Source organism: Rhinatrema bivittatum, chromosome 1, assembly GCF_901001135.1.
Source record: "Rhinatrema bivittatum chromosome 1, aRhiBiv1.1, whole genome shotgun sequence".
Classification (NCBI taxonomy): Eukaryota; Metazoa; Chordata; class Amphibia; order Gymnophiona; family Rhinatrematidae; genus Rhinatrema; species Rhinatrema bivittatum.
Genome location: NC_042615.1, coordinates 615629726 through 615655134, shown reverse-complemented (window position 1 = coordinate 615655134; position 25409 = coordinate 615629726). Strand labels below are relative to the sequence as shown.

The following is a 25409-nucleotide window of genomic DNA, read 5'->3' as shown; positions in this document are numbered from 1 at the left end:
AGAGAAAGAAGGGAGGCCAGGAGTGGTATAGTGACATTGAAAAATGACGGGGAGCAATATGTGAAGAAAGACGAAGAAATAGAAATATTAAACAAATACTTCAGTTCAGTGTTCACTAAAGATGTCCCTGGAGAAGGACTGTTGTTGATTAACAAGACCGTGGATGGGAGTGGATTGAATGCAACCCCATTTATAGAAGAGAATGTATAGGAAGAGCCAGGAAATATGAAAGTAGACAAGGCATGGGTTTGGATGAGGTACATCCTGCAATACTGAGGAAGCTCAGAGATGTGCTGGCAGGTCCGCTAAAAGACATGTTCAATAGATCCCTGGAAATGGGAGTGGTGCCGAGTGATTGGAGAAGAGTGATTGTGGTCCTGCTTCACAAGAGCGGTAGCAGAGAGAAGGCTGGAAACTGCATGCCAGGTAGCCTCACTTCTGTGGTGGGAAATTAATGGAGACTCTGCTGAAGGAAGGTTTAGTGAACTATTTACAATCCGGTGGGTTGCTGGACTCAAGGCAGCATGGATTCACCAGGGAATGTCATGCCAGACAAATCTGACTTTTTTGATTGGGTAACTAAAGAACTGGATCAAGGAAGAGTGCTTGATGTGATTTATTTAGGTTTCATCAAAGTTTTTGATACAGTCCCACATAGGAGGTTCTTGAATACAATGAGAAGCTTGTGAGTGGGTGCCAAAGTGGTAGAGTGGATTACTAATTGGTTGATTTTAGGAAACAATGTGTAATGGTAAATTGAACCCTCACTGATGAGAGAATGGTGCTGAGTGGAGTACTTCAAGGATCAGTTTTGAGACTGGTTCTGTTCAATATCTTAATGAGCAACATTGCTGAAGGGTTAGAAAGAAAAGGTTGCCTTTGTTCAAATGATACTAAGATCTGCAACAGAGTGGACACACCTGAAGGAGTAGAGAGATTGAAAAGTGATTTAAGAAAACTTGAAGAGTGTTTGAATATTTGGCAGCTGCAATTCAATACCAAGAAGTGGAGAGTCATGCACCTGGGGTGCAGAAATCCAAAAGAGCTGTATGAGATGGGGCAAAATAAAGTGCAAGGACCAGGAGAGGGACCTTGGGGTGATTGTGTCTGGTGATTTGAAGGTGGTAAAGCAATGCGACAAGGCAGTAGCTAAAGCCAGAAAGATGATGGGCTGCATAGAGAGAGGAATAACTAGCAGAAAAAGGGACATGATAAGGCCTTTGTACCGATCCTTGGTGAGGCCTCAGTTGGAGTACTGTTTACTTCTGGAGACTGTATCTTAAAAAAGATAGAGACAGGATGGAAATAGTCCAGAGGAAGGTGACCAAAATAGTGGGGGCTTTGTTTCAGAAGACCTACGAGGAGAGGCTGAAGAATCTAAATATGTATACTCTGGAGAAGAGGAGGTGCAGGAATGATATGATATACAGACCTTCAGATACCTGATAGGTATTAATGATGCACAATCTTCAAACCTTTTCCACTGGAAAGGAAACAGTTGATCTAGAGGTTATCATATGAAACTCTAGGGGAGAGGACTCAGAACCAATATCAGGAAATACTTCTTCAGTTCAGTGTTCACTAAAAATGTCCATGGAGAAGGACTACTGTTGATTGACAAGAGAGACTGGTGGATTCCTGGAAGAAGATGTGGGAAAGACGAGAACTGTTAATGAATTCAGACAGGCATGGGACAAACACTGCAGATCCCTAAAAGCATAAAGAAATGGATGGTGTAACATTTGTACATGGAAGTAACCTGCACAGAACTGCAGTTACTACCCTTAACAGAATGCATGGGATAAACTGCATGGAATGGCAGTTACCACCATTAGTAAAATGCATGGGGGTAACCTGCATGAAGCGGCAGTTATTACCATAAGCAAATTGTTGGGCAGACTGGATGGACCATCTAGTCTTTATCTGCCGTCATTACTATCTTATTGTGTTCTGTACATAAGCATGTGTGTTAGCAATAGTGCTTTTTTTACTCTTGTATTTTCTTATATGCACATATGATATAGTCTCTGGTGTATTGCCTGTACTGCCTATTATATTTTTGCCAGAATATGTTTGTACTACAATCCTGTTTTATAAAGAACATAAGAACATAAGAAAATGCCATACTGGGTCAGACCAAGGGTCCATCAAGCCCAGCATCCTGTTTCCAACAGTGGCCAATCCAGGCCATAAGAACCTGGCAAGTACCCAAAAACTAAGTCTATTCCATGTTACCATTGCTAATGGCAGTGGCTATTCTCTAAGTGAACTTATCCAATCCTTTTTAATACACAGCTATACTAATTGCAGGATTCAGGGCTTGATGGACCTTTTGGTCTGACCCAACATTGCAGTTATGTTCTTATGATGATGCTATATGCTATTGGTTTCTTAAATTTTATCAGTGGTGAAATAACTCAAAAACTTTTATATACAATATGCTAAAAAGAATTTTCTTGTTGCATGGTCATTCTGTACATTGCTGAACCCAACACACTATTTTCAAATCAGAATTTCTGTGAAAATGTGAAATGTTTCCATTGTTTCCTATTGAAAAGTTGTCTTTAAGTGAGGCTTGTGCTAATGAAGAGCTCTCAGACAATTAATAAGCAGGATTCAGCAGTAGTTTTCCATAAAAGGGAGTTTATTGTTGCTGTCTTATTCTGTAGGTGTACTTATCAGTAAAAATGAATGATATTGTAGTCAGTAACAGTTTGCAATGCCACTGGCATATCGATGAACAAATGTTGCAGATTTTTTGGGTATGTCTTTATTTTCTGTGTTCTGAAACAGCTGAATACTTGGACATAGATGGAATCTGTCTAAATTATAAACTTCATATTTTTATATTTCTAGTGACTGCGACCTTTAACTTTCATGCCTGGAGCATAAGAGTCATTTTATTTATGTCTACTGAAAGGCATTAAAATGATAGTGAAATTCCTTTTTTTTAAAAATGACAAAGAGACATGTTTCTCTTTACTAAGTTATTGGAAATTGGTTTATATTTTATCTTCTTTTATGCTTTGATGCTTATTTAAATAAACTGAGTTGATTTATAGAATTTCTGTCATGTTTAGCGTGCATTAAATAAGGTAACTCTTATGACAAGTAAAATTGGAATAGGCTTTCAGCAAAATTAGTAATAAGGTCAATATTGAAAGCTGGCAGTTTAAGTAACTTAGCTGGGTATAACTTATCCAGCTAAGACCTAGATTTGTCAAATTGCTATAAATATTGTAGAAATAGCACCCAAGATAAAAAAAAACAAAAACAAAAACAAAAAACAGGGTGTGGTTAGGATAGATTTCATGAAAGAGAGACTGACTCTGTAGAGGCTCACATAAAAGTTACCATATATTCTCGCGTATAAGTAGAGAAATTTATGCCAAAAAATCGGCATAAATTAGCTGGCCTGACTTATTCATGCGTACACCCCAAAACTTACCGAAAGTTCTCCCCTATGTCAAAAAACAAAACCAGCCCTAACCCATCAAAGCCCACTATCCTCCCTCCTTCCCTCCCCCCCATGACTGCCCTCCCTGTTAAATCCCTCCCTCCCAAACACCCCCAGACCCACCAAAGTCCCTAGTGGACCAGCGGGGGGCCCGGGAGCGATCTGCTGCTCCCGGGCCGTTGGCTGCCAGTAACTAAATGGTGCCGGCAGCCCTTTGCCCTCACCATGTGACAGTGGCTACCGGTGCCATTGACCAACCCCTGTCACATGGTAGGGCCATCCATTGCTCCTACCATGTGACAGGGGCCGGCCAATGGCACTGTTAGCTCCATCACATGGTAAGGGCACAAGGATGCCGGCGCCATTTTGGTTACTGGCAGCTGACTGCCCGGGAGTGGCAGATAACTCCCGGGACCCCTGCTGGACCACCAGGGACTTTGGTGGGGTCTGGGGGTGTTTGGGAGGGAGGGATTGAACAGGGAAGGGCAGTCATGGGGCGGGAGGGATGGTGGTCTTGGGCTTTGATGGGTTGGGGCTGATTTTATTTTTTGACATGGGGGGGGGGGGGGTTTACCCGCGACTTATCCGCAGGTGACAGGTAAATCTTTATTTTGGGGCCCAAAAAATACCCAGACTTATATGTGATATCGACTTATACCCGAGTATATAGGTAACTATTTATACCACTGTAAGAGGGGGCACGAGTAACTTGGGGTGGGGTAGGTTTTGGGGGGCAGTTTTACATGCACAGTCATACGTATGAACAGCACAATTGATTTGGAGGAATGAAAGGTAAAAGAAGATTTGTACAATTTACTCTCTACTTAGCTTGATTGCAGGTAGGTAGAGAGAACATTGTTCCAATCTACTCTTTTTTACCTTTCTTCACTCCAAATTATTGTAAATCTTCACTGATAGTAATTGTGCTGTTCACTTAGAGATTCATTGACACATACAATTTGACCAGGAGGTGCCTAAACTTTTGCATACAACTATACAGGAAACAGATCCAGGTGCACTTTGAAATCCTTTTATTCAGGCCAGTGACTCCCAAGAAAATTAAGACTATTTCTGTATATTTCTGAAATTTTCTTTGATTGCATGTCTTGGTACTTAATGATCTTCTTTTTGTCCATATGTAGGCAGACAGAGAGGTATATAGATGAGACCTTCAGGGACATAGCCAAGTCCCAACTTCAGACTGGCAGGTGCTGCCTTGGAGGAAGAAGGTCTCATGATTGGAGAGCATCAAGCGGGTGCAGCAGGAAAGGATCCTGTAGCAAGGACCTGCTCTCCAGGTGATGCATTGTCCTTTCACACTGAGGATATCTCCCCAAGGCCTACTGCCCAGGAGGGAAGGGTTAGGTCAGCCGTCATAGTTGGTGATTCGATTATTAGGAATGTAGATAGCTGGGTGGCTGGTGGGCGTGAGGATCACCTGGTAACATGCCTACCTGGTGCGAAGGTGGCGGACCTCACTCGTCACCTAGATAGGATTTTAGATAGTACTGGGGAGGAGCCGGCTGACGTGGTACATGTGGGCACCAACGACATAGGAAAATGTGGGAGGGAGGTTTTGGAAGCCAAATTTAGGCTCTTAGGTAGAAAGCTTAAATCCAGAACCTCCAGGGTAGCATTCTCTGAAATGCTCCCTGTTCCACGCTCAGGACAACAGAGGCAGGCAGAGCTCCGGAGTCTCAATGCGTGGATGAGACGATGGTGCAAGGAAGAGGGATTCAGTTTTGTTAGGAAATGGGGAACCTTTTGGGGAAGGGGGAGTCTCTTCTGAAGGGATGGGCTCCACCTTAACCAGGGTGGAACCAGACTGCTGGCGCTAAACTTTAAAAAGGAGATAGAGCAGCTTTTAAACCAGAACAAAGGGGAAAGCCGACAGTCGCTCATTAGCACATGGGTTCGGAGAGAGGTATCTTCAAAAGATACTAATGATGCATTAGAATTAGGGCATCCTGACAGTGAGGTTCCAATAATAAGAAAAGTAGTCCAAGTGCCTGTAACTAAAAACTCACCTGAGCTAAAAAATTCTAACTTATCCCTATCAATTAAAAAGCAGAATGAAAATACAAACAAAAATCAAACTTTGAAATGTTTGTATGCTAATGCCAGAATTCTAAGAAGTAAGCTGGGAGAATTAGAATGTATAGCAGTGAATGATCACTCACAACAAAAGTGACACACTCTAGAGAGGGAAATAGTATTTTTAACTATTTACCATAAACACATTTAAACCAGACTAGAGACAATATCATCGGCATATGCTCAAGACAAGATTTAATCCGCTGTCTCTCGCCCTCAATGGGCCGCAGGCAGTAGTCAGCCTATGAGCAAAGGAATTTTTAATCATCTATTGTCTCGCGTCTACCATAACATAATTTTTTATAATTTTTTAAATTTTTATAAATATCAACTATTCGAATTTAATCAAATTCAAGTATAAAGCATCTATTGAAAAAATCTCAAAACCGGCTTATTACCCAAATTTTTAGTAAAAATACTTAGCCAATAGAAGGTCATTCAAATGTTCAACCTGACATGGTGAGTGATTGATTAGCAGTGAATGATGATATAGACTTACTTGGCATCTCAGAGACATGGTGGAAGGAGGATAACCAATGGGACAGTGCTATACCGGGGTACAAATTATATCTCAATGACAGAGAGGAGCACCTGGGAGGCGGTGTGGCGCTTTATTTTATTTTTATTTATTTTTAACTTTTATATACCGACATTCTTGCATTAAATGCAAATCATGCCGGTTTACAGTGAAACAGAAAAAGCAGGAAAAAATTCCTTAGTCGAATACAATGAAACAGCTTAGTTAACAAAGGAAACATAAAAATAAATTTTTACATATACACAAAGGTTTGCACGAAGGGGTGCACAAAGGGGAGAGCCCCTTTGTCGCGCCCCTTCGGCGCGCGACGCCTAGTATTGAGGCTTTATGGCCGGGATGGCATAGAGTCCAACAGGATAAACATCCTGCATGAGACTAAATGCAAAACTGAATCTTTATGGATAGAAATCCCTTGTGTGTTGGGAAGACTATAGTGGTAGGAGTATACTACCGTCCACCTGGTCAAGATGGTGAGACGGACAGTGAAATGCTAAGAGAAATTAGGGAAGCTAACCAAATTGGTAGTGCAGTAATAATGGGAGACTTCAATTACCCCAATATTGACTGGGTAAGAGAGATAACGTTCCTGGATGGAATAAATGATAGCTTTATGGAGCAATTGGTTCAGGAACCAACGAGAGAGGGAACAATTTTAGATCTAATTCTCAGTGGAGCACAGGACTTGGTGAGAGAGGTAACGATGGTGGGGCCGCTTGGCAATAGTGATCATACTATGATGAAATTTGAATTAATGATTGGAAGAGGAACAGTATGCAAATCCACAGCTCTCGTGCTAAACTTTCAAAAGGGAAACTTTGATAAAATGAGAAAAATTGTTAGAAAAAAACTGAAAGGAGCAGCTACAAAAGTAAAAAATGTGCAAGAGGCGTGGTCATTGTTAAAAAATACCATTCTAGAAGCACAGTCCAGATGTATTCCACACATTAAGAAAGGTGGAAAGAAGGCAAAACGATTACCGGCATGGTTAAAAGGGGAGGTGAAAGAAGCTATTTTAGCCAAAAGATCTTCATTCAGAAATTGGAAGAAGGATCCAACAGAAGAAAATAGGATAATGCATAAACGTTGGCAAGTTAAATGTAAGACATTGATAAGACAGGCTAAGAGAGAATTTGAAAAGAAGTTGGCTGTAGAGGCAAAAACTCACAGTAAAAACATTTTTAAATATATCCGAAGCAGAAAACCTGTGAGGGTGTCAGTTGGACCATTAGATGATCGAGGGGTTAAAGGGGCACTTAGAGAACATAAGGCCATCGTGGAAAGATTAAATGATTTCTTTGCTTCGGTGTTTACTGAAGAGGATGTTGGGGAGGTACCTGTACTGGAGAAGGTTTTCATGGGTAATGATTCAGATGGACTGAATCAAATCACGGTGTGGTAGACTTGATTGACAAACTGAAGAGTAGTAAATCACCTGGACCGGCTGGTATACACCCCAGAGTTCTGAAGGAACTAGAAAATGAAATTTCAGACCTATTAGTAAAAATTTGTAACCTATCATTAAAATCATCCATTGTACCTGAAGACTGGAGGATAGCAAATGTAACCCCAATATTTAAAAAGGGCTCCAGGGGCGATCCGGGAAACTACAGACCAGTTAGCCTGACTTGAGTGCCAGGAAAAATAGTGGAAAGTGTTCTAAACATCAAAATCACAGAACATATAGAAAGACATGGTTTAATGGAACAATGTCAGCATGGCTTTACCCAAGGCAAGTCTTGCCTCACAAATCTGCTTCACTTTTTTGAAGGAGTTAATAAACATGTGGATAAAGGTGAACCGGTAGATGTAGTACTTGGATTTTTAGAAGGCGTTTGACAAAGTTCCTCATGAGAGGCTTCTAGGAAAAGTAAAAAGTCATGGGATAGGTGGCGATGTCCTTTCGTGGATTGCAAACTGGCTAAAAGACAGGAAACAGAGAATAGGATTAAATGGACAATTTTCTCAGTGGAAGGGAGTGGGCAGTGGAGTGCCTCAGGGATCTGTATTGGGACCCTTAGTTTTCAATATATTTATAAATGATCTGGAAAGAAATACGAGTGAGATAATCAAATTTGCAGATGATACAAAATTGTTCAGAGTAATTAAATCACAAGCAGAATGTGATAAATTGCAGGAAGACCTTGTGAGACTGGAAAATTGGGCATCAAAATGGCAAATGAAATTTAATGTGGATAAGTGCAAGGTGATGCATATAGGGAAAAATAACCCATGCTATAATTACACAATGTTAGGTGCTACAACCCAAGAAAGAGATCTAGGCGTCATAGTGGATAACACATTGAAATCTTCGGTTCAGTGTGCTGCGGCAGTCAAAAAGCCAAATAGAATGTTGGGAATTATTAAAAAGGGAATGGTGAATAAAACGGAAAATGTCATAATGCCTCTGTATCGCTCCATGGTGAGACCGCACCTTGAATACTGTGTACAATTTTGGTCACCGCATTTCCAAAATGATATAATTGCGATGGAGACCTTGATGTTCTCTATCAATCTAGAATTTATTTTGTATGTTTCAAGATAATGTATAATTCGAGTGTGGAATGCTATCAAATACTTTTTATATTCAATCCATAGAGCTGGCCACGATGGCTTTATTCAGCATCAAGTAGTTTTTCTTTCCATTTGCTACTCTTTTGTTACCCTCTTTTCTATAATCATGATATTATTAGTCGATATGATGGTATATTTTATCTACATCTCTTTCAGTGAACAATTTATAAAATATAGGTAAGCAAATTATTGGTTGGTAGTTTGGGGGGACTTTACTTTGGTTTCCCTTTCAGGTGAATTTTCAAAAGTGTTACACTGTAAATGTAACAAAAAAACACAAAGAGCAGCACTGCGAACCTGTAAGTTCAAAGGAACCACTCACAACAAAAGGTATTGCCAAACAATATCTCCAAAGAAAGCTCTTCACCATCGACTGTAAAATTTTTTATGAGGAACAGCTGTCGAGTCACCGGCTTTGAATTCATAAGTGTCATTCAAAGGGCAATATAAACAAGTTTTTGATTACACCGGATGGTGGAATTTGCAAAACAATTTGGTCACGGGCCTCAAATGATCGAAAAGACCGGATGGCTTGGTTGTGGTACTGAGCACGTCGTCTAAGGCTTGCTGATGCGGTCCCCTTCCTCATAAAAATTTTTACAGTTGATGGTGAAGAGCTTTCTTTGGAGATATTGTTTGGTGATACCTTTTGTTGTGAGTGGTACACTTGTAAATGTAACATACTATTGTAGCAATTTTCAAAAGCCATTTACCTGTGTTAATTGCACTGAACATAGATAAATCTATTGACAATTCAATGGCATATATTGAAGCAATTTTCAAAAGCTTACTTGCATAGGTAAAGCACACTTGCAGATGTAAAACTCAGTTTTAAGTGTGTAAATGCGTTTGAAAATCAGGCCTTTAGGGAGGAGGAATGTTGTTTCTGTAATTGATTTCTGCAGTTTGCCAGGCCTAGATGGAGAAATGTTAAATGTTTAAGCCAAAAGTTGGGCACTGCGTGAAGGCCAGACCTAGTCTAATTGGAGGCTGTTCTTAATCTGGTTTCCAGTTCTTTTGTTACTTCTGATTATTCCATAATTTTGATATTTCCCTTTTCTGCATGCTGGGTAACCATTCTGCAACTCTGTTTTCCTCTGCAAGATCCTCATAAATTTCTCCAGAACTTTTCTGTTTCAGATTTGTTTGGTAATGGTTTAACCCAGTTATGCTCTTCTCCATTTCTGTGTAGAATTACTTTGAGTCTCTCTAAACATTTTATTTTGATGTCTTTTTTTTCTGTTTTCTTCATATTGTCATAAGTTTTGAAGTTTTGTAGCTTTTATATGGGCATATGAATTTGATATCTTCCACTGTTAGTACGATCTTCCTTAGAATTTTTGGTGTCCTGGATCTTCTGAAGTATTCATCCACCAGTGACACCTCTGCATGTAGTGATTTCAGTTTTTCCTCTGTACTTTGGGGACATTAATCAAACTACCCATGTTGGTACAAAGGGTGGTTTTTGCTCATTGGGTTTGTACCAGTAACCAAAATTGCATGTGTACTTTTCCTTTGATTATTGCCCATTCAAAAATTATTTGTAAAGATTTGTGCTTGCTTTTTCTATTGGTAATTTTTTTGAGTAAACAACTTACATAGTTTTCATTGTGTAAAACTATGCACGTTGTTTCATTCTGTCCTCTCTTTTCCCCTGAGAACTATACATTGAATGCAAATTTATTAGCGTTGTAGAATAACATGGGTAATTTTGTCCACACTGATGGCGTGCAATAATAAAAGCCTTGATGTCCTTGGGTAAATTGCTACTTATGTGGCTGAATTCCATAGGAAACAATAAGAAAAGTATAAAAGTCTGATTATATCAACTTACAATCATTCATCAGGACAATAATAAAATCTGTAATATCCACAGACTTGAAGAAAAAAAAATATAAACCTTATTAGAGAAAATCAAAGCAACTGTAAAAGGAAAATCTTTATTGATAATTGTATTCAAAGCCATGGAAACTTTTCAGGCATCTCTTTAGCACTAATCCTTAAGAGCCAAAAGAAAATGAGTAGCTTGCAATATGCACAAAACATCCTTAGAGGATAACTAATCTGCTCCTGTATATTATCTGCATGCATATGATATACGCAGGTTATGAAATATGCTTAAATACATTTTGCAACATGCACGTGCATGTAAAAATGATGCGCAAATGCATATTGTACTTATCCGGATAAATTTCTGATTTATCTGGCTAAGTAGCAGCAAAGTCGCTACTTACTCAGATAAGTCTTAAAATGACAGTTATCCGGATAAGTCTAAAACGTGCAACTTAGCCGTATAAGTTAGATAACTGGATAAGTAGCACTTTTTAGCCTTATCCTGCTATTTTGCTTATCTGGACAACTTGCATTTTAAGACTTATCTGCCTAAGAAGCGATTTTGCTGCTATTTATCTGGATGTTGTCAGGATAAATGTTGCTTCTTATCTGGATAAATCAGAAATTGAATAAGTGCGGCTTTCAAGATTTAGCTGGATAAATCGGAATTTATCCGGATAAGTAATATGCAGCTGCTAAACTTGCATATTTTTACATCTATTTTTACAAATATATAGATGGAGATTTTCCGTGCATAATGTACATGCATTTACCCACCCTATAAATTGGATTTTACATGTGTAACTGGGGAAATTTTCTAACGTGCACGGCAGTGAAATTACAAGTTTTACTAATTAGTCTACCAATTCACCCAGTCCATCTGCAGGTCATCGAGACCTTCCTGCCTCTTCAGCCTGAACTCCCACCTAGTCAGTATGTCACTTTTAAGATGTTTGCGATCACTTACTCCAGATATAAAGCAGGTGAAAATATACGCGAGTAAGCTGCCAAATTTACATGCTTAATTGCTAATAAAATATCAACATACCCATGTAAATGTTGACCCCCCCCCACCCCAGAATGTCCCTGGCCCATCCCAATTTTTACATGTGTAAATTTACTCGTGGACCCTTATGCATGTATTTTGAGGTTCTTAAAATAGTATATACATGAGTATACGCCATTTATACTCATATGTCCTGATTTTTACACATGCAACTGAAAATTCAACTTTGTTAGGCTTGATTTAGGAATCAACTGGATCTTATCCAAACATTAATACCTTAATTGACCCTCCATGTCTATACCTGATATAGAATGGGTATAACAGGGAGAAGGGAACTAGCTGAATAGGGGATTCCCCCAACAGGAGGAGGGCCAGAAATTTGGGCAGAGCCGGACATAGTCTTCTGCCTGACCAGCCACCTGCTTCTTGGGTTGGACCCGTAGATTCTGGTGGTGGCAGGGCTTTCCTGGAGCAGTACCAGGCTGGCAGCATTCAGATGAAGTCCTTATCCAAGCAGGAGGTTAAGGCAGGCAGCGAACAGATGAAGTCAGAATCCAAATGAGGTTAAGGCCAGAGACAGTTCGAGTCAGCCACAGGATCAGTCCAAGGAAGACAAGGCAAAGGCAGCACAAAGGAATCAGGCAGGAATTGGGGACTGGCACTTGGGGGTAAAGGCTGAAACAGAAGGCAAGGCCTGGAACTGGATACAGGGATTTGCATAGGAGGCAGATAGGGGCTGGAGTCAAGGGCTGGAACAGGAGGCAAGGCCTGGGATTAAAGAGAGGGACTAGCACTGGAGGCAAAACAGGAGCTGGAGTCAGGAACTGGCACTGGAGGCAAGACAAATGTGGGAGACAAGGACTGGAATCAAAGGCCCACAGGGAGCAGGGGCCACAGGGAGGACTGAGCTGGACAAGAACTGGACTGAATTAGATAGGGACTGGACAGGAGAGGTCCACAAGAATAGGGCAAAGAATATACAAACATAGGCATACAGGAAACTGCTGTAAAGCAAGGTACATATAAGAAAAGACAAGGGAGAAACAGACAAAGAGGTCTAAGCAGGCCACAAGGCAAGGTAGAGTGAGACTAGAAGGCTCAAAGATTACAAGGCTAGGCAAGAAAGGCCACAAGGTAAAACAAAACAAGAAGGCCATAGGGACCATGCGGTAGCAAGGCAAAGTAAGAGGCACTGAGTTGTGAGAGAGGCAGGACCAAATAGGGCTGGCCTTGCTCAGTCATTGGATCATTGAGGAAGTGGCTAGAGAGAGAAAAAGCATGGTTCTGTGAGGACCTCTGCTGGTGGGTGGGTGGGGCCTGCCTAGCAGCCAGAATTGTTACAAAGTGCATCAGGCAATAGAGCCAATGACATTCAAGATTCCACTTCCAGGAAGAGAAAAGCAGACTATGGGCATTTTGACTGCTCAACAGCAGCCTATAGATTCCCGTAACCAGAATCTTAGCAAGCTCTTACGCTTTAGGGAACAGAGTGACCTAGGTTCTAGTGGATACTAGCAAGCAGTAGACCAATTGCAGAAAGGTCAAGTTGCCCTGCAGGACCAGATTTCCTCCTCCAGAGCAGTGTTTCCCAAATCATTCCTGAAAGCTTACCTAAGTTTTCTGACTTTCAGGATATTTGTAATGAATATGAGGTATAGTTGCATACTTCAGAGACCCAGGATATGGAAATCTCATGCATATTCATTATGGATATTTGAAAAGCCAGACTGGCTAGATATGTCTTCAGGCTTGGGTTGAAATATTGCTCCAGAGGTCAATAATAACAAGTGAATTAAGCCCTATATTTTTATGTTATGTTTTGTAAGCTGCCTGTGCAACACTAGGCCCATTGTTGGTATTGACCAGCTTCTTCCCATTGTTGTTCTCTTACACAGTTTTCTCCCAGGTTTAAAAGGCAGTGTAAAATAATAACTACAACTACTTCTGAATCCTCCCAGTTTTTCTATTTTTTTGGCCTCCCAGTTTCCTTCTAGCCCTCTTTGGGTTTTTAAGCTCAATTGAAACTGGCATTAGTTGGGCTATGTCAGTGTTTAAGCCTCATTTCTATGCTAATCTATTTTCTGTATTTTCATTGTGGATATTCTGAAAGTTAGAATGGCTTCAGGTCAAGTTTGTCTGTAGCACCATGAATCTTCTTTAATAACTACCTAGTGATTTTCCCCTACTTTTTATATTGCCCTTCAATCTCAGCTGAGCCATTGCAGTGGCAGTTCAACCAAAAGCCACAAATTGTTGTTCCCTCTTGAACCCGAGTAACTTGGACTCTAAATCGGGGTATTAGAAGGCCATGGCTTAGACTCCCTCCCTGCCATGGGCTGTGAACATTGCATCCCCAGCCCCGGCCAGGGGAGCAGATGCTTGGCTATCAAACTCAGGTCTTCTGCATGATAGTGCACAGAATTTGCCATTTGTACCACCAGGCCGGCCTGTCTCTCCCATTTTAGCTAGTCTTCTGGTCCAAGTACACTGTTTTGCACCATTTTGTTAAAATTAAAATAAAATCTGCAAGGAAGCTCCTTGAATTGCCCCCACTCTTTGCACAGTGCCACTATGAATAGGACTTAAAATATGAGACAGAAGCTTACAGAGAATTAAACTTTAGTGGTTTTTAATTTTTTAATCTGTTTTTCTTGTGGCAGATTATATTATATTCTTCTGGAAGGGAGCATGATGTCGGGTGTTCCTTTCCATAGAGAGAGGTTTGGCACCTGAATGACCCAGATGCCATTGTAAACAAATTTGTTGGCTAGGTAAAGTAGGGACGAAGGAAAGAGATTCTGAAAACAAACACAATTCAGGTAATCCTTGGATACCCTCCTGTTAAGATTTGAAAGAAAAAAGGGGGCTCATCATGCATGAGAAAAGAGTGGCTTTTTTTTTTTTTTTAAGTGACCTGGAATCCTCCAAGAAGCAAAGGAACTAGTATAAATCATATAATAACCCAAAAAACTAATGAGAAATTACAAACTAGAAACTTTCTAATCAAGATAAATTATCCTCAAAACTTTCCATAAAGAGATTGTAGAGTACATAGGGTTGGGACGAGTATGCTATTTATTTTAATAATCTTATATCTAAAACAAAATTGTACAAATTAGGTACAATTCCACCTGTTTACAGTGCAAGAGGAGGCACCCCGTCAGGTTTTCAGGGTATCCCCATCATGAATATGCAGGATGTAGATTTGCATGCACACTGCCTCTGCTGTATGCAAATCTATCCCATGCATAATCATTAGGAATGCTGAGGGGTCAGGAGGTCCTTGAGGACTGGAGTGCTCTCCCCTGCCTAGACCATGCTTGCTGCATTTAGGAAAATTGACGACATTGCACATTAGAGCCTGTGGGGAAAAAATGAAGGTGTTTTTGCTTAAGGTTATAGGAAACTGCACAGGGACATTTGACATTAAATGATTATACTGAGTAGGCGAATGTCCAGTTCTTTTCCTACCCTGCCCATTGCATTCAGTGCTCCCTGTGATATGAGATGTCCTAAACCCACTCTCTGCATTCAGCACTCCTGCTGGCTTGGCCCTACAATGAGACTGCTTAACCCCAAACCCAGGGGCGGTAAAGCTATGGCCTGTGCGCCCCACCCAGCCCCCATCCATCTTTTCATCTGGCCCGCAAACACCATTTCCTTAGATTAAAAGTAATTGTCTACTACAAATAATAAAACATAGAAGTACAGGAGTTCAATCCATGTTGTGAGTAAGAAATGCATACATATAAATATGCACAAGACCTGTGAAGTTCAGGAATAATTTTAATTTTCGTGAAGAGAGTGTTGTTGCCAAAACAATTGCTTAGCAACATCCCACAAGAGTTGCTTAAAGCAGGATTGTGCACGCTTGACCTTGCTAAACAATTATAATATGAGGAATTAGGAAAAATGCAGCATTTCAGTTTTTATTTTTCTGCTCTGCGCATATAAACCAAGCACTCCCTCCCTCCACCCCCCCAAAAAAAGAAAAGTGGTCAGCACATGTCTGGTTTTGTTGTATAGATAAGAATTTGTTTGGCTGATTTGTCAGGAGAGCATTGCAGTATTAGAGTACAGTTTTGAATCACCATTTTACAACAAACGATCATAATTATTGGAGCAATTTAAGGGAAAAGGCAATAAGCTTTGAACCTTGCCAAATATTTTTGTGCAACAATCTACTCGGGCAAGTTAGAGTTTGGTATTCAAGATTTGCTTGAGAAAATAAGCTCTTTGCAGAAGGCGAATATTTGAAAGAATGCATGATTGATGTTGCTAATATGCAAATTCAAAAAGAATCTGAAGGCAGAAATTTGTCACAAAGAATCGTTATTCACCATATTGAACTGGTGGCCAAAGGTTTTGGCCTCTGAGCTGAGCAGAAAAACGCATTGCCTCACATTGTTTTTGTTAGGGATCTACGACAGCCCTGAAATCCAGCACATGGCCCAGCTATTGAATTTTGTCAGACAAATTAATGACAAATTTTGAAATCACAGAAGAATTTCTAACAATGGGATCAATGAAAGGCACAACAAAGAGACTGGATTTGTATGAGACGGCATCTGGTTGCTTTGAACGTTAAAACTTCCCCTGGAGTTGACTGGCAAATGTGACCACAGACGGATTGACAAATTTAATTGGGAAAAATGTAAGATTTTTAAAAGGAATTGAGTAGATGGCAGACTCACCATAACAACTAATTTTTCTGCACAACATTATACATCAAGAGGCATGCTGCAAAAGGGTCCTGGTCTTTGATCTTGTTCGCATAGTAGTGGAAATAGTGGATTACATTAGGGGAAGGGGTCATGAGCTATTCCTTTCCCTTCTTGAAGACACTGAGACTGAACACCAGGACTTAATTTATCATACAAATGTTCACTGGCTCAGCTTAGGACAGGTGTTGAAGTGACTTTGGGAGATTCAAGATGACATTTAGCAGTTTTTGGAGATGTAAGGGAAAGAAACTGAGTTACCCAAATTAAGGATTCAACCTGACTGTGTGACCGTACTTTTGGTGTGGATATCATGGAGCATTTCAATGAGCTTAATGTGAAGCTGTAAGACAGGGATATTTTTGAGCACCAGTTGTATTCTAATGTGAAAGCTCAAGCTTTTAAGGCTAGTATTTATTTTTTCAAAATAAGAATAAAGAGCAATGCATCAAAGGCTTGGAATCACCAGCAGAAGAAGCAGACAGCTACAGTAAAATTCTGAGTGACTCACATGGGGAATTTTTCTGTCAATTCTCAGACTTTGAGAAGATTGAAAAAAAAAGACTGCAGCTGGTGTGATACCTACTGTCATTTGACTGTGAGAAAGCCAGAAGAATTGTCAACTGGAGCTCATTGATCTTCAGTGCATCTCCACCTCGAAGGAAATGAACAAGTCTGAAAAGTTCTATATACCTTTGAGTGAATCTAAGTTCCTCAATACCCACAAGGAAGCCCAGAAAACCCTAGTTCTGTTCAGCACTAAGTACATGTGCATGCAACAAATGTTGCTACAGATCCAGTTATCAGACCAGTATGTCAGCTAAGTGCGATAGTTTTCAGCAATGAATACTGCAGTGTCATCTATGATTAAGGCTTCTTATTTTAGGTGTTTATAAATTGTAAATTTAGGTGTTTCAGCTAATTAGGCTTGAAGAGTGGTCGAAGATTTGGCAGCTGGGATTCAGTGCCAAGAAGTGCAGGGTCATGCATCTGGGGTGCGGTAATCCAAACGAGATGTTTGTGATGGGGTAAATGACTAATGTGCACAGACTGGGGTAATAGTTTCTGGTGATCTAAAGACAGTGAAGCAATACGACAAGGCGATAGATAAAGCCAAAAGAATGCTGGGCTTCATAGAGAGAGAAATAACCAGCAGGAAAAAGCGGGTGATGTGCCCTTGTACAGGTGCTTGGTGAGACCTCACCTGGAAGACTGTGTTTAGTTCTGGAGTCCGTATCTCAAAAAGGATAAGGAGAGAATGGAGGGGGTCCAGATAAGAGTGACAAAAATGGTGTGGAGTCTGTATCAGAAGATTTATGAGCAGAGGCTGAAGGATTTGAATCTGTATACCTTGGAAGATAGGAGTTGCAGGGGGGGATATGATACAGACCTTCAGATACCTGAATGGTTTTTAATGATGCATGAACTTTGAAAATGTTTCATTGGGAAGGAAACTGTAGAATTAGGGGTCACGAAATGAAACTCCAGGGGGACGACTCAGAACCAACATCAGGGAATATTTCTTCATGGAGAGGATGGTGGATGCCTGGAATGCTCATCCAGAAGAGGTAGTGAGGATGAAAACTAAATTCAATTGGTCATGGGATAAGCAATGTGGATCCTTAAAGGCTAGAGGTTGGAAACAAAGGAAAGGTTGCATAGGGGTAACCTGCTCGGAGTGGCAATTACTACCCTTAATAGAAGGCACAGGGATTACCACTCTTAACCAATTAGCCTTTGTAACAGCTGTGACTTTGTGCTGTGGCGAGTCTGTTATGCCCACGCCAACAGCTGGTGGGCATGCCTTTACTAGATAGGAACTTCACCTATACCAGCCCTGTTCCCCTCAAGTTGAGCCCTTGGATTCCAGGGGCCGGCAGGATTTAGGCGAGAGTCCAGTAAGAGGCATTCAGGTGGAACCAGGATACAGACCAAGGTCTAGGCTGGCAGCAAGATACAGTGTCCGGGTACAGATCCAAGGTCAGGGCAGGCAGCGGTCCAGAGGGGGTGGTCAGTGTCCTTAGCTGAGGTAAAAGCCAGGCAGCAGGCAGGAAAGTAGTCCGATACATAGCAGAGGTCAGAACCAGGAAACAGGCCACGGACAGACAAGACAAAATGAGACACTGGGAGTTGGACGAGGGAGGAACCAGCAGCAAAAGGCAGGGAAACAAACAAGGCAGGACAGCTAGGCTTTTACAGTCTGAATACCGATACACAGACATTAGGGATAAAGCACAGGCCAAATCCAAAAGCAAAGCACTTTCTAGCAGCATTGTCTGAATTATTAGGAAGGCTGCTTACCCCATAAAAATGTTTCTAACTAATTTTGTAAATATTGCCTATCCTTAACATAAGGCTTGGGGGTAACCTGCATGGAATGTCAGTTTCTGTCCTTCTCAGAAACATGAGAGTAACCTGCACAGAGCAGCAGTTACTATCATAAGAAACTTGCTGTGCAGGCTGGATGGACCATTTGGTCTTTTTTTCTGCTGTCATTCTAATGTTACTATGTAAAATCTGTGATTATTGATGTTTTCACGGCACAGATACTATTGTTGGGTACCTTTTCAGGTTGAATCAAATACATACATTTGTGCTGCTGAGGAGTCGTTAATATGCAAAAGGAACAAAAGCAAAGCAGAGGATTCAGGGTTCGCAAAGGAGGGGTGAGAGTATTAGGAGAAGTGGTGTTTTTCTGGTGTTTATTTTTCCATCGGGCTGTTTTTTCAGAGTTTGTTGGTTAAAATTTAAAATCAGAAGCTCTATCTATAAATATATAAATATTTTAAATTCACTTGTATGTACAGGCTGCATCAGCTTTTGCTCTAATTTTCTCATTTTGTTTCAACTGATGAAGGGAATGTGGCTCCGAATAAATATATATATATATATATATATATATATATATATATATATATATATATGAGATCTGGGGCTTCCATGTTGATTATGTTCTAGAACCATCCAATGTTATCTCTAGTGCACAGGCTCAGCATAGATAATTACAGACTGTTTTAATGCAAGAGCACTTTATCACGACATGTTCATCCTTTTATAAGACTGTCATTATCATCAAAAAATTCTGGTGTTTTGTATCAACAGCATTTTCTAGTGTCCATTTAATGATCACTGGGTGCATTTGGTTTTTGGCATTTAAAATATAAATTATATAATAAATAAAGAAAACACTTGTCTTTATCAACTTGTTTACGTTTAAGGTAAATAGAGTTCATTCATTTTCTATTGACACATATATGTATTGATTGGAACAGCTTTATTCATTTTTTCTGCATCTCTTGCATTCACTATATATATACTATATATATGTGATCTTTTTGTATTGTAATAACTTAAGTGTATATATTTTTTAGTTTTATTTGCTTGAACACAAACCTGTTCCCAGACTGCACTATTCATTAGGGATGTGCATTCAGTGGCCATTCGTTCATTCATTTTGCCGTTACGTGCATACATGAGTTACATGCATACTTTGAGGTAGTGCTTAACGGCGAAACGAATGAATGGCTGCCAAATGCATATCCCTGTTCATATTAAGCAAAAGGATTTAGATTTTAGATTTAATTGCTTTCAAATCTGAGCTCAAAGCAAGTTATAAATTCAGGGACAGTTGGTGGGTCCCTGTCCCAGAGGGCTTCCAATCTAAGGGCCCTATTTACTAGGGATGTTTCCTATAGAAATGTGAGAAAACTTTCACTAAATAATCCCCTAAATTTGTACCTGAGGCAATGGAGGGAGAAGTGACATGCCCAAGGTCACAAGGAGCATCAATGGGAAAAGCAGGTTTCAAACCCTGGCTTCCATGGTTCTCAGCCCTCTGCCTGAACTACTAGGCTACTCCTCCACTCCAAAGAGGAGTGCAAAATAGCAGATATGGAGATCCATATTCAAAAGTCATTTAGACGGATAGCATAATACTTATTCATCTAAATGGCTTACCCAGCTATATTCAGCCTTTAACCCGCTAAATTCTAGCTGGCTAATAAGGTAGGCTTCTAAAGTTTAGCCGAATAAGTTAGGGGTGTTCCAGGGGCATAACTGGGAGGAGTTGAGTTAGCCGGCTAAGTTAACCTGTAAGTTCCAATATTCAGAGTTAGCTTTGTTTATCTGTCTATACATTATCTCCCGATTCATTTAACTGACAACAATCAAGTTTTCAGGATAGGCATATCTATGTCTAGTGAAAAATGGGGTAAAAAGGAATTTTTTTTACATTTCATTCATTGTCTGTGTATACTTTGTCTTCCCAACCATCAACACACAGCATCCAGTTTTCAGGATAGGTATATCTTTAAGAAAGCTAGAAACCAAAATAATTCTTTCCCGTAAGACTTAAGGATCTAACCCAAAATTGTAAAAAAAAAAAAAAAAAAAAAAAAAGCATGCAATTGAATTGCTCTGCAATTCTTCATCAACAAGCAGGCATGAATTAGTATTTTGCTCGGGTGATATTGTCCAACAGCATTGATATAGATCCAGTGCGCATAGGTCAGTAAAGACTTCACTGAGTATGTGCGGTAGTTCACGCCTATACATGCTCCTTGTGAGCCCCTCCGTCTTTCTTTGAGTGCCACATGGACATGGCACAGTTTCACTTGGAATTTTTCTACATTTTGTGATCTAGAGGCAAATCTTTCATTTATTTATTTATGTTTTAATGCAGGGCTATTGCCTACACTGGGGCGGGGGGCCCCCGAGGAGCCCTAGTCAAACCCAAGGATTCCCATCCCAGCAGTTTCCCTCTATATTCCTTTACTTATTCCCTCTTACTGACCTCTTTCTCTCATGCCCCTACACCCCACAATCTTCTCTTCCCTTCTTGCCCCCCTACTACCCTCCTCCCCACCCTCTCTTTCTTTCTTGCCCTTGCCTAGTTTTTCCCTCTTAACTCTTGCAGCCATCCAAGCCTGTCTCTCCATGTTGGCGGTCCCCAGGCAGTAGTCAGATTAGAGAGCTTCAGGGCCAAGGGGGGGAGGAGGAGCTTAGTGGTGGCAACAGGTTTAGGAATGCAGCTGTCCCACTGGTAAAATAAAGGCTGTGGGCAGCTCTCAGTGGTGCAAGAGCATAGAACAACCCCCTCTCCTGCATGCGCCTTCTGCACATGCTCTGCTGCTTCTGCTGCCTCTGGCTGAATACATTGCAGGCTGTAGCAGAGGTGCTGGCAGAAGAAGAAGATCAGCTGACACAGCTGGTCTGCCATAGAGACATCAATCAAAGACCACTAAGACTAGCATGATCTCAGACTTCTATGACAACAATGCCAGGGCTGCTCTGGAGTTAAGAATGTCAGCAAGCTGGACATCACATTAATTTAAAGTAACCTCTGCGAGCCAGCACAAAGGATCCAGTGGGCTGGTTTTGGCCTGCAGACCATAGTTGGCTAGGTGCTCCTATCTGCCTCGTTGCTTTAAATTTTTCCTGAAACCGCCTTAGTCCTGAACAGAGCTTTTAAGTTGTAAAAAAAAAAAAAAAAAAAAAGGTCTAAGATGGCGGCCCTGTGAAGACGCTAGTGAGCAGAGTTCCATTGGACCCCGATTTCCTTGCTTTGTTTGTGAAGTGATGCCGCACTCTGGTAGGAAACGGAGGGCACGGGAGCGCGAGTCTTTGACCACTCCTCTTACCTCATTAGTCGTGGGACCGATGGAGGCTCACGTTGTCCGGGAGGCTGACACTCCGGGAGTCGGCTCGCCATTGGGGGAGCAGGAGGAAGTAGTACCTGCCTCCCTACAGGAGTCACTAACATCTCTGTCCCCGGAGGATCAAAAGACCCCGGTTAACCCGGCAGAGGTCCACTACTCTTTTTTTTTTTTTTTTTTTAAGTTCTTTAAAATTTGTAGTAAATCCATATAAATAAAGAAAACAATCTGGATCAGAAAAAGAAAGAAGAACAAAAAGAGGCATACTTATACAATTAAAATGGAAAATTAAATACATACTTCTTCAGTTCTACAAGTGCACAATATAGGATTCAATTAGCAGAATTTTAATAAAGAAAAATATCCCGATGGAAATTAGGAAAGAACAGCCTTTAAACAGAGAGTATATCTTACTTAATAGGGCACCCACTGCTCAGGAAGAAAGGGCAAAACTAAGGATTCAAATCTCATTAGACTGCGCAGTTACTTTATCACATAGGAAAAAAGTTAACTGAGGAGGAGAAAAGAAAACATATATTTTACATTACATTTACAAGGATATTTCAGGACAAATGGTGCTCCTATCTGAAGAACTCTGGGTCTTAGTAGAAGAAACTGCTGTCTCCTCTTCTGCATTTGTTTAGTTACGTCAGGGAAAATTCTTACTTTTAAATACGATGACATACGAGGAGAGATTGAACAATCTAAATATGTACTCCCTGGAGGAAAGGAGGAGCAGGGGTGATATGATTCAGACTTTCAGATACTTGAAAAACTTTAATGATCCAAAGACAACGACAAACCTTTTCCGTCAGAAAAAAATCAGCAGAACCAGAGGTCACGAGCTGAGGCTCCAGGGAGAGGAAGACTAAGAACCAATGTCAGGAAGTATTTCTTCACGGAAAGGGTGGTGGATGCCTGGAATGCCCTTCCGGAGGAAGTGGTGAAGTCTAAAACTGTGAAGGACTTCAAAGGGGCGTGGGATAAACACTGTGGATCCATCAAGTCTAGAGGGCGTGAATAAAGAGGAGGCATTCAAACACTGCACGGAGCGGCAGTAGCCACAGAGGCATTCACGGAGCGGGATGCCAGTGGCCAGTAGTTGGTGTTCCACCTTCACAGAGCGGAAGGATGGAGGGCTGCTATCTCCAAAAAAAAACAAAAAAAAACAAACAAAAAAATAAAAACAGGGGTGGGTAAGAGTATGGGGTAAGGGTGTGGCCTGCTTGTTGCAGCGGTTGCTACCCCTAATTGAGCTTGGACGTTCACTTGGATGCAGATACGGCACTGCTCTCTAAATTGGTGGTGGGGTGGAGGGGAATTAGGGCTGGAGGGTACTGGAAGCCAATAGTAACATTTGGGAGAGGAAAAAAGGGGAAAAAAATGGATAAAGTGCGTAGCTTGCTGGGCAGACTAGATGGGCCGTTTGGTCTTCTTCTGCCGTCATTTCTATGTTTCTATGTAAATGTAGGAATTCTTCATTACAGTGTTTCAAAAATAATCTCAAACCCAGTCCCGGTCAGGTTCAAGTGTAAAGGTTACCAACATTGTGGCAGCCTGTACCATTTCACTATCTGATGTTTCCAGTAACTGGGATATATCCAAATTTGAAATTAGATGATCCATTTCTTGAGCTCCATCCTGTTTATCTTGTAATTCATGCTTCTTAAACTGGGACAAATAATATACTCTAGATAAAGGTGGTATAGCCTCCTCTGGGACTTTAAGAATCTCTGTGAGATATCTTCTAACCATATCCTTCGGTGGTATATGTGGAAGCTTGGGAAATGTTATGAAACGCAGATTCCTCCCTGTTATTACATTCTCCAAATTTTCAACTTGAATATGTAACTGTTGATTTTCTTTTATAAGAGCATCCTGAATAAGTTTCCATTTAGTTACTTCTTGTTTTAGTTCTCCAAATTCTTTTAAGCTGGGATGATTTGAATTCTCTAGCTTAACAACTCTATCCTCAATATTATTAATTTTATCCACTATTGGATTTAACTGCAGTGTCATAGCATTTCCCAAGTTAACAGTAGCTTCTCAGATCGTGTCCAATGTAATTGAACTTGGTCTTACCAGCGTAGGCACTTCTATCTTAGTTAATGGGTTCGAAACCATAGTTGTTTGCGCCTGCTATTTCTGTATTCTTCCTACCGTCGGTGAGCCGGCATTTCCCCCACCGGGGCCTTCTCTGACGTCTCCTCCAGATTTTACCATGTGCTCCAACCCTGCCTGGAATTGTGAGGTGTTTGCATCTTTGGCATTCGCCCCTGCCATCGGCTCACCTCAGTCTCTGGAGGCCTCTGGGTTTGCCAGTGGAGCCCTGAAGATCGGGGACAAAGATGTTGAAAGGTCCGGAGGGGAGGCGGATAGGTCTCCTCCTGCCTCCTCCTCCATGGATGCCACCTCCGACCTAGCTGTTATGTGCGCCGGCCGCAGCAGACCCGTGGCTCGGCCCCCTAACCTCTTTCAAAGTAATCCAGCATCTGGTCCCTCGTCTCTGGTGGCCGTGGGCCGCCGGCTCTGTCCTTGGGTTGCCCTTGGTGCCTCCGGCTCTGTTGTAGCTCCTGATGCTCCGCGTCTGGCCTCTCTGCGTGGCCTGCGGAGAGACGCTGTCCCAACCAGCGCCTTGCCCCTTCCTAGGCGCGCATGCAGCTAGTCTTTAAATAGGGCCTGCGGCGGGAACCTAGCCACGGCCCCGGATGATGACATCAGCAGAACTCTGGTATATAAGCCCGGGCTCCGCTCTCTCAAATTGCCTTTGCAACAGGTCCCCTCGCTAGTCGAGTACTCGTTGCCTCTTCAGTACCTGGTTCCCTATCCTCATTGCCTTTGTTCCTGTGTTCCTGTTTCTTCGTCTCTCCTTCGGATTGCTGACCTGGTCTGACCTCTGCATTGCCTGACTAGTCCGTTGCCTCTCTCCATCCCCGGACCTCTGCATTGCCTGACTAGTCCGTTGCCTCTCTCCAGCCCCAGACTTCTGCATTGCCTGACTACTCCATTGCCTTTCTCCAGCCCCGGACCTTTGCATCGCTTGACTACACCATTGCTTCTCTCCAGCCCTGGACTTCTGCTTCATCTGACCATTCTTTTGACTCTCTCCTCGTCTAGACCTCAGCCTTGCTTGCCACTGCTTCCAGATTGCTGCCAGCCCTGATCCCAGCTTGCTTAAAAATGCCTCTTCAGCTTTTGTCCTGGACGTGCTTCATTCAGGCTTCGGCCTGCTCTTGCTCGGGCACCCTCTGTCAAACTGAGTTCCTATTGGCGCCCGGGTCTCTGGGACTCCGCCTTGTCCAGTACAGACTATACCTACACTAGTTGCTGCCTCTGGGCTGACCTCGATCCATCCATCGACAACCACTGACAGAGGCCACCTAAGTCCAGCTGGCCCTGGCACCCAAAGGCTCAACCCGTGGGGAACGAGGGCTGGTATTGGTGAAGCGCCAGCCGGCCTCCGTCCATCAGCCCTCTCTGCCTGCCGATGGTGGGGACCCGTAGGATCCCTCCTATGGGTAGCATCAACCCCACC

The 25409-nt window shown here is 41.6% G+C and overlaps 1 protein-coding gene across 8 annotated transcripts in view; it reads left to right on the top strand.

Moving 5' to 3' along the window:
• Positions 1-25409, top strand: part of COMMD10 (COMM domain containing 10) — a 505110-nt gene that overhangs the window by 130001 nt on the left and 349700 nt on the right. Inside the window, exon 6 of one of the 8 annotated variants that reach the window (XM_029571147.1) lies at positions 18792-18886. The exons of the other annotated variants lie outside the window; for them this stretch is intronic. Coding sequence (XP_029427007.1) covers positions 18792-18886 — 95 coding nt within the window. The remainder of the gene's footprint in view (positions 1-18791; positions 18887-25409) is intronic. 8 annotated transcript variants of the gene reach the window in all.